At 42.8% G+C, this 9,961-nt stretch overlaps 1 protein-coding gene across 1 annotated transcript in view; it reads right to left on the bottom strand.

Annotated features, from left to right (window-relative positions):
* Window positions 1-9,961, bottom strand: part of Hydin (HYDIN axonemal central pair apparatus protein) — a 347,979-nt gene that overhangs the window by 313,760 nt on the left and 24,258 nt on the right. Inside the window, 2 exon segments of the mRNA XM_021220225.1 lie at window positions 730-855; window positions 2,791-2,948. Of these exon segments, the coding sequence (XP_021075884.1) occupies window positions 730-855; window positions 2,791-2,948 (284 nt within the window).

Raw genomic sequence — 9,961 nt, 5'->3', positions numbered from 1 at the left:
TCCTCCTCCTCCTCCTCCTCCTCCTCCTTCTTTTAAATAACTATTTGCCCCTAAAGGTGAGAACATATAGCCTAACACTAAAATACAAAAAGATGAAACATCCCTGTTTTTCAGTCTGAACGTTTCTTGGAAACGGGCCAAAGCCAGGCAGCAGGTGCTCTTTGCCTCTCTCCCTTCTTTACTCATGGGCAGACCAGATAAGGAAGGATGGCTTGTGAAGCAAAGGACATAACCTAACTGAACTCGGGGGACACAGACCTCGGAGTTACTCAGCCTGTAAACAACTGTATCAAATACTGATCAGAAGTAACTAAGTAGGGAGAAGAATTAGTCAAAAGTGATTTTAAGAAAGGTTTGCTTTCATTAAGTATAACGACTTTACTGCTGTGTCATAGAGACCAACAGATAGGAAGGGAAGCAACCCAGGATGGGATTGGCTAGCCCAGAAACACTACTTTCTACTTCGCATCTATTGTTCTGGACACTGATATATGGTCTATGTTCAGCTTGATGTGATTTTTAAAAAGACTGTATTTTGGTTTTTAATCATGTGTATACGGGGGTGCAATGCCTGCAGAGGCCAGAAGAGGGCATTAGATCTCCTGGAACTGAAGTTACAGTCAGTTGGGAGCTGCCTGACATGGTGGGTGCTGGGAACTGAACCTGGGTCCTCTACAAGAGCTGCAATCCCTCTTAACCAGAGAGCCATCTCTCCAGCCTTTGATGTACCTTTTGATGTGTTGTTTCTCCCATATCTAAGAGTTCGGTGATCTGTGGTCGGCATATAATTCTTGTACTTGCCAATTTCTGCTCCGTGGTGAGGGACATCTCCTTCAGGAACTCTGAGGGTGTCAGCTAGAATGCAAATAAGAGCCCCGTTCAAACACGGTTAAGCTGAGGAAGTGTTCCCCTAAGCACCAGCAATGAATAATTTGTGTGTCCAGCTTTCAGGATAATTGTGGGATGCCACTGAGTTCCCCTTATAAAATATTGACGGTAACTAAATTATACAAGAGAAATCCCATGCACTCCTGAGGTCTTTGAACAGCAACGGAAAGTGACATATACTAGCACATCTCTTTTGGTTTTGAAGGAAGCACACAATGGAACCCTAGAGAAAAATGAGTCAAGGAACTGCACAGGAATCTATCCAAAGAAAAAAAACAAAACTAAAAAGATATTATATATATATATATATATATATATATATATATATATATATATATATATCCCCACACATTAAAAGGAAAAAAGAACCGATCCACCCCCAGACATTAGATGACTGCTTCTGAACCAACAGGTCAACAAACAGGTCAGACAAGCCTAGCGCCAGGGTGCTTAACTCGACTACATCATGACTGGGTTAATTTTTCTAATTAGAGATAGAGATAGGATCCAATCATTTAGAAACGTGTGACATGTTCAGAAGTAAGCTCTGTCGGGTCTGGATCTTGCAGCCAATCACGTTCACACACCTGAATCAGATGCTTCAATACTTACCAATTGTATGAGAAAAATATGTGTAATTTGTCACATAAATAAAACTAGCCCAGCGGAGATTAGCTACCCCACACCTGTCATTGTTATGCACTGGTTGTTGTTCTAGAAAGTTCTTGTTGTTCCAGGCCTAGTTTTCACGCGAGGAAGGGTGTGATCGATCGTAAGCAGAGTGGAAGCCAAGACTGACTGATTATTAACAGGTCAGGGCACATAACTCAGCTCGTTTGGGTTGGAGTCTAGAACTCTTCAATAACGCCCGAACTCGGGAACTGAACACACTCATTTCTAACATAGCTTTCAACTTGGCTTTAACTTCTCTTTGACTGGAACACAGATGAGAATAACCGGGTTACCGAGAGGTAGTAGCAATAGTGTGGTTTAAATACAAACAAAATCTGAAGAACAAAAAGCCTTACATGGATATGTGCCAGCAGCCACCACAAGCAGCAATGACTGAGCTCATTTTCCTAATTAGAATGTAACTAGAGCTCTGGTTTAAAGCGTAGGGAGTGTCATTGCCAGCATCAGGCCATTTTTGTAACTGGTTTCTACAGCATGTGGTTCATAATCCAGTTCCTAGCGCATCACTGTTTTCATGTTAGAAATCTTTATTTTAAAAGAAAACTACTATGCATCTTCTTAGACCCCCCTTTTTTTTTCAAATATTCTATGTCCTAAAAATTATATTAAAAAAAATTCTTGCCAATGCACAGGTGACATATTATCATGATGAATCTTGTGGGAATCTGTCATTTGACTGTAACTGAATGGCAGTTCCAGGGGCTCTACCTACTAGCCAGAGAGGTTTAGTAAGCTTATTCACACAGTTCCATGATTTGGGTGTGCCCCTGCAAGGTCGTGTGTCAGAGCTAGTGGATAAACGAATGCTTCTTTTGGAGTTTAGCTCCCTTCTCTCCACATGTGGGTGCTTTGGGCATGGAGCCATTACCAGATGGAGCTACTCAGCACCGGACTCCCCAAGTTCTACAACCGCAAGACAAAACAACCCTTTCCAAGGTGTCCGGTTTCTAACTTTCTGCTACAGGCACAGAAAATGGACTAAGACAGAAACTCTTATTGTCATTGATTACCCAATGCAACCCTGGCCTGTGAAGTACATATGCAAAATAAGAACTTCTCTGGCTGTGGGAGGCGTTTAATGCGCTCCAACATGATAGAGGCTGGCATGATATCAATCAGCGATTCTCTGATATTCTGGAAGAACTAAAACAGCATCATTGCAAGGATACTGCGCTAAGCATCTTAGGTAGAAACTCTATGGTACATTACCATCCGGTTCACTTCCTCCTCTGTGACCACCTTCGGGCTCATGGGTGGTAAGACTTTGCTGTGCAGTCCTGAGATCACTTTGGCCATCTTCCGATGCACGGCCCCCATTGACTCCTCGAGCTTTTTGTTTGTCTGTTTGAAATATTTCCTTTGGTCACCTAAGGATAAGGAGTTCAGGGTAGATAGCTGTTACTTCCTGCATATGGGTCATATAATTTTTTTAACATGTTATGGTGTTTTGCCTGGATGTATATCTGTGCACCATATCCATGCAGTGTCCACAGAGGGTAAAACAGGGCCTTGGATCCCCTGGAACTGGAGTCGCAGATGGTTATTAGCTACCATGTAGGTACCGGATCTGAACCTGAGTCCTACAGAAGAATACCTGTTGTCCCTAACCACTGAGCAATCTCTCTCCAGCTCCAGCTCATACATTATTTATAGCTTTGTCATACGTGGGAAAGCTTAGAAAATCATCTTTAAAACTTTATATCAAATGCTTGGAACAAAAACACATTAAACAAGGAGTTGTATTCCATTTGACCAGATGTGTTCCTACTCATTTCAGGCCAACCCTGGACATTTCAGCTCAGAAAGGACATGGGCACACAAGCTGCTTCCTCAGTTTACCACGATTAACTTCCAAACAAGATAAACAGATGCTGCTCGCTGAGGACCCTGTGTCGTGTGCTGCTTGACTAAGTTGAAAGTTCCCCCTCATGACAATCAACTCTACCAGTAGATTAAACATGAGGCTTCTGATCGACACAGCTGGACAGAGACAGGCAGAAGGAAGGGAGGGAGAGAGGGAGGGAGGGAGGGAAAGAGAACAAGGAAAGATTTAAAAGTCACTAAGCACATGCCATCTCCAAATCCACATGCTATAATCCCTCTCCCTTTGTCTTCACACCTTTGGGGACATCAGCTTAGCTCTTGTGATTACTTTGTCTGTCCCAGGCTGTGCTTGTCAACAAGATCCTCTGTCATACCAGATTTGGGGACTCACATCTTGTGCAAGCTGGTTAGGTGGTCATTCAGTTCTTTGATGGATTTCGCCTGCTCCTTCAGTAATTAGTCTTGATAAAGACACACACTCAGAGCTCCTTTGTGTGTGTTAGTCCAGTAGTCTAATGTAGTCACCAGACTTCCTTAGAGTGACTTATTCACTAAGACATCAGTGAGCCATCATCTTTGTCTGTTTATTAGTTCATTCACTTTCACACAGCCTATGTAACATGCTTTTTTCCCCCAAACAAAACAAAATAAGACAAAACAAAACATAAAAAACAATGGCTCTGCTCTAAACAAATTATGGTCAAAATATACGAAGAGCTCAAAATGACATCAGTCCCATTTTTCTCCAGTCCTGGCATTGTGGGGATGACAGGCAGCAGCCAGTTATGACGACAGGTGATAGATGCGAGGTAATTGTCCAACTTGTTAGCATGTTTTCCATCTCTAGGCCACTCTTAAAGGAAATTATGATGGGATCAAACATGCTCATGGTAGTCTCAGAGAACAGCTGTGCTGTCTGGATCCAAATTATCACCAATAAGAAAGCTGGTAGTTATTAAAATTCTGAAGGCCCCATCAGAAAAGATTTTATTCTTTCCAGTCTCTGTCCTTCAAGTATGCCTTTGAGTGATTTTTGTGCAATCATTCTATATCTCTTACATGATGCTGTTTTCCTTTATGTGACTGCTCAAGACAGTGCCAACGCTACCCAGTTCTACTCTTTTGAGATGTTTGCTCTCGGGTCTTCGGTGGAAGCATCTCCACTGTGTCTCTTTCAGTCCCCCAAGCCATCTTTATCCCCAGGTGCCCAGAGCCAGAGGTCGCCTGGGTCTTGTGTCAGAGAGCAGTTCTTCATGGCAGGTGAGGTCAGTGGCAGGTGGAGAGAGGTGGCAGTGGCTCTGAGAGGGAGCCCAGAGCCCAGAGCCCAGAGCAAGTGCTGAAGGACTAGAGGGAAGGGAGAACAATTGGGGAAACCCCTCACAGTTTTTTTGTTTTTTTTTTAAAGCAAGGCAAAGATTTTACATGAAGCAAGTTCTTAAATTATTGAGGATTCAGAAAAATATTTGATCATGGAAAAACCCAGGGAAGCTTTCAGGCAGGATCCCTTCTGTATTAGTCAGGGTTCTAAAGGAACAGTGCTAATAAACTGAATATACATATATACATACATACATACATACATACATATGTACATACATTCATATATACATACATGCATTCATATATACATACATACATATATTCATACATACATACATATATTCATACATACGTACATACATATATATTCATACATACACACACACATACATACACACACAAAGAAGATTTATTAGACAAAATGAAGTTGATTCCAGACCTAGTATGTAGACATTTTCTAAAAAAGTAAACAGAACAGAAGTTAAGAATGAAAGAGGAAACACAAAGCAAGAGGTAGCCTAAGGCCATCAAGTGCTGCATACGTCATAGGCAGGCATCAAACCAGCCAGTCGGTACTGAGGATCATTATGGAAAGCCTATAGGACTGATGTCAGTAATATCTGTTTCCTGGAATTTCTGTATTTGTATCACTTCTCTCTCTGAACACAAGCTATGCTTAGGCACTTCTGAGGACATAATATAGTCTAAGTGGTGGGTGCTATGCTGAGGTTTAGATTATAAAGCTCTGCAGGTTCACCGTGGGCCTCCCTCCCTTCCTCCCTCCCTCCTTCCCTCCCTCCCTCCTTCCCTCCCTCTCTCCTTTCTTCCCCCCCCCCGTCTCTGTCTCTGACTCTCTCTGTATGTCTCTAACTCTATCTGTCTCTTTGTGTCTCTGTTTCTGTGTCTCTCTGTCTCCATTTCTGACTCTGTCTCCATCTCTGACTCTGTCTCCAGAAACCTACATAGAAAACCATACAGAGAAGAGCCTATGCTTACAGCAATGTGTGACTGTGCTTTAAAATGGGTCTTCTGAGGCCCACTGCCAGATGCTGAATGGGTTGAAAATGGTTTCTAGACAGAGTTGAGCCCAGGTACCTACATGCCTGGAGCTGCACGAGAGGGCCCCAGATAGGAGGCATCTGGGAGTGTCCCCACTCAGATTCTTAAGATGAGAACTGGGAGGAAAATAAATAACCGCTGTTGTAAACTACTACTGGGGCACTTTGTTATGCAGCCATAGCTAAATAATAGAGACATTATAAAGGATTTAATATAAAGGGAACCACTGGGCCATAAAGGCTTACGGACTGCACAGCTCTCCCAGGGAGCTCCGACGTGAGGGAGCTCCGTTGTGTAGGTAATAAACCTTTCATTCTTCTTAGCGGTTCATGAGTGTCTTTCATTAGCCTGAACATCCCTCAGGATTTATTCAGTGAGGGGCATTCTGGTTTTGAGAAGTAACATTACCAGAAGCAATAAAAAACAAAACAAAACAAAACAAGCAGAGATACCATAGTGAGATCTAACACCGTATATATCCATTGTTGATTCGAAGTAGGGATTACATCTCTCCCTTACGAGTAGAATGTATTTAAAGGACTAAATCAACTCAAACAGTGCTAAAAGTCATGCTTCATACTTAAAAACAAAGATGTAATGAAGGTGGCGATAGTTATTTATGAAATAATGCAAAAACGTTTATCAATAAAAGCAGAAATCACAGGAGCTGTACAGAGACATATAAGCACAAATTACAGATTTTTGATACTCTACTTGCAGGAAGAGGTATATTACCTGGGAAAACTATAAGTGGTTTTTATCAGATTTGTAACAATATAATTTGTTAGTTTCAGGGATGCAGATCAAATGATACATCTCAATGATATAAAATATCCTCTTTCAGGGGCAAAGAAAACAGTCACAAAAGTTTTGATCATATATTAGGGAATAAAAATGGCAGTAGGTTCCACAATCTACAGATGTTATAATTGATAAATGTTCCAGTTATAATGCGATAAAACTCAAAATTAAAAGCAAATCTCAGAAAAAATTTAAAACTTTCTGAGTTGGATGTGTTAGCTCCCACCTTCAGTGCCAGTTCACTGGGAGCTGAGGCAGGGAGAGTTCTGTGAGGGTGGGACCAGACTGGATCACAGTGAACACCAGGTCAAACCAGGCTACAGCGTGAGACCTTGTCACCACAATATACACGGAGGGATCCATGGCTCCACATACACATGTAGCAGAGGATGGCCTTATTTGACATCAACGGGAGGGGAGGCCCTTGGTCTTGTTGAGGCTCCATGACCCAGTGTAGGGGAACGCTAGGGTGTGAGGGGGGAAGTGGGGGAGTGGGTAGAGGAGCACCCTCGTAGAGGCAAGGGGGAGGGGGGAGAAGGGGTAATGGAGTGGGGTTTGGGGAGGGGTAACAGGAAAGGGAGATATCATTTGAAATGTAAACTAATAAAATGATTAAGAAAAAAGAAAAAAGGGAGAAAACACAAATAAAACCCTCTTATTAATGAACAGCAAGAATTAAGACTATGGAAGAAACTAACCCTATCATTTCTGCTTACACAATAATTGTAGTAACGAAGTTAAAATGGTGTTATGGCTACAAAAGTCTAAATTTATGTATTATGTTTTTGTATTACTAATATGGCCAACACTATGTATGTACGTGTATCTCAGGTTTTGTGTATATGCATGTACATGTGCCCAGCACCTCTATTCTAGGAATCTATCTGAATGATATATTGATTAAGATATGAGATCATATACAAAACAATGATGCTGGTGATCTACAGAGAGATTTGCAGGGCATGGTAGGGCAGAAAGGGCAGAAGGCTGCATAGAACACATTCCCATCATGGGCCTCTGAGCCGTGAAAAGGTTTTACATACCAGTGAGAAACAGAGAGAGGAAAATCAATTCTTAAAAATTGAAAACGAACCAAAAGCAAATGAACCTTTCTGTATAGCAAGCTGGTGTTACAAACTCAAGAGAAAACAACTCTGGCCGACCTTAGAACTATCTCTGGATTGTTCTATTTTGGGGGGGATTTGCTAGGAAAACATAGAAGGCAGCCCAGAAATCTTACCATCTACCTGATAGCTGTTTATTGTCATTAGTGGTACTTTAAAAAGAAGTATTTTATGTCAGCATTGTTCTGAACCAAGTTATCTCACCATAAGAATAACAAACTGTGAAAAGTTCTTACATTAGAAAGCTCTATATCTCTTCATATAAAAATATTTCGGGTGCTGAGGACCAAGTTCGGAGCACATGCATGCTAAGCATATATTATAGCCTTGAGTTACTGACCAGTCCTGGAGAGCTCATTGGCTGACTTTCCAATTGAAAGCCCATGGTGGCTTTCCCTTCATAATAAACTGCCCACTGGAGCAATGGAACACCAGCAGAAATGACAGTCCACAGACTGAGAGTGTGAAATGCCATTAAGTGCCTCCAAAAGGACCCATTGCTTCTAGGAGAAATGGTTCATTTGAAGTTGGGAGCGCACATTGTGAGATGAACCTGGAACATTCTATTCTACCATACAAGGAAACTATCAAAGGCTGGCAGGATGGTGTCAAAGACTTGGGGGGCAATCTTAACAGTGAAAGACTCCTGCGCAGGTAGATAGATATGCAGCTTCCTGTATTCCACAACACCACTGAGAAGCTACTGTTAAAAAAGCCTGGACCTAGTTCTAACTAAGCTTGAGACTTTCCAGCCAGGCAGCCGGAAAGAGGCGGGTGGATGGACAAGACCTCCTTTAAGAATACAGTTAGGCTAAAATCAGAATGTACGAAAAGTTATGGGAAACAAGAACAGCATAGTCAAGTAGTAAACTGCTTGGAGAGAGAGAGAGAGAGAGAGAGAGAGAGAGAGAGAGAGAGAGAGAGAGAGAGAGAGGAGAGAGAGAGAGACTGAGACTTTAAAGCTCACCCCCAGTGACACACTTCCTTCAACAACATCTCCAAACCCTTATAATCTTCAAAAAGTGTCACTTCCTGGTGACTAAGCATTCAAATACATGGACCTGTGGGAGCCAAAATTATCAAACCACCGCAGGTGGGGGAATGGCTGAGTCACTGAAGTGTGTGTTCTACAAGCATGGGGCCTGAGCTTAATCTCCAGAAACCACATAAAAAATTAAACAAAGAAACAAATAAATAAACAGCAGGCACGATGGCACACACCTGCAATCCCAGTGCTGTGCGAGTGGACACAGGTGCATCACATGAAAACAAGGTAAATACTCCTAATACCGAGTGGCAGGTAAACATTCCCATCTAAAGGAGCGTTAGGGCAACAGCAAGGGAAAGCTGGACCCAGTGAAAAACCAAACGGCACAGAGCAAATTCCAAACCCTGCTCTGCATCTCGTATCTGAGGCCAGCGGTGGTATCGTTGGGGCTCCATCATTATCTCCTCCACTCCAGGCCGGCCTCTCTCCTGGATCTGCCCCTCTCCATGCTCTCCTTGGACTGCCAAGTGCTGGTGGCTTTCTGGGACCTTGGAGCAAGCCTGCGTGATGCAAGCCTGAGTGATGCAAGCCTGCGTGGCGTCCCAACTCTCCCATGCAGCATTGGCACTGTCAGATTCTGCTGCTGGATCAAGGCATAGCCTAGCCCTCTTCTAGCACATCAGGGGCTTCTGTTTGCCTTCACAGCTGAGCCTGGGGAAAAGGCTCCATAGGTGGTAGTTGCCTTTGAGCAGGGAAACCATTCACAGCATCCCCACTTCCGCCTATCCCTTCGAATGCATTCTCTTTTTCATTGTTGGGAGCTTTCACAGATGTGGCTTTAACTTCAAGGCAGCTTTCCTATTGTCCCAGCCACCAAAGTCCTCTTTAGAGTCACCTATCTCTTTAAAAATGACAGCTGTCTTTACTACACCTACCTTATTTACAACCTTAAACTCACCCGTGCACCTTTTCTCACTGAACAGCGCATTTTTGATCTCTTTCCGCTGGGTCACTGTAGGTTTGGCTATGAGCAATGAGGAGTAACCACATCACTGTCTGGAAATCTCCACTAAACAACTCAATCTATTCCTTTTGAATTCAGCCTCAGGAAAGATCTCCTGGCGTGGGCAGAGCAATGCCAAATATTGTATGCCAGGATGTTACATAAATCTCTCTAGCACAGTTTCTAATAAATCTTTGTTCCCCTCTGAAACTCCATGAGCCAGGCCAGCACAGTCCACGCTCCTTTCAGAATTCTGGTCTT

The sequence above is a fragment of the Mus pahari genome, chromosome 20 (assembly GCF_900095145.1).
Source record: "Mus pahari chromosome 20, PAHARI_EIJ_v1.1, whole genome shotgun sequence".
NCBI classification, from domain to species: Eukaryota; Metazoa; Chordata; class Mammalia; order Rodentia; family Muridae; genus Mus; species Mus pahari.
Note: the sequence above shows the minus strand (reverse complement) of the source record. Positions and strands in the feature narration are given on the sequence as shown.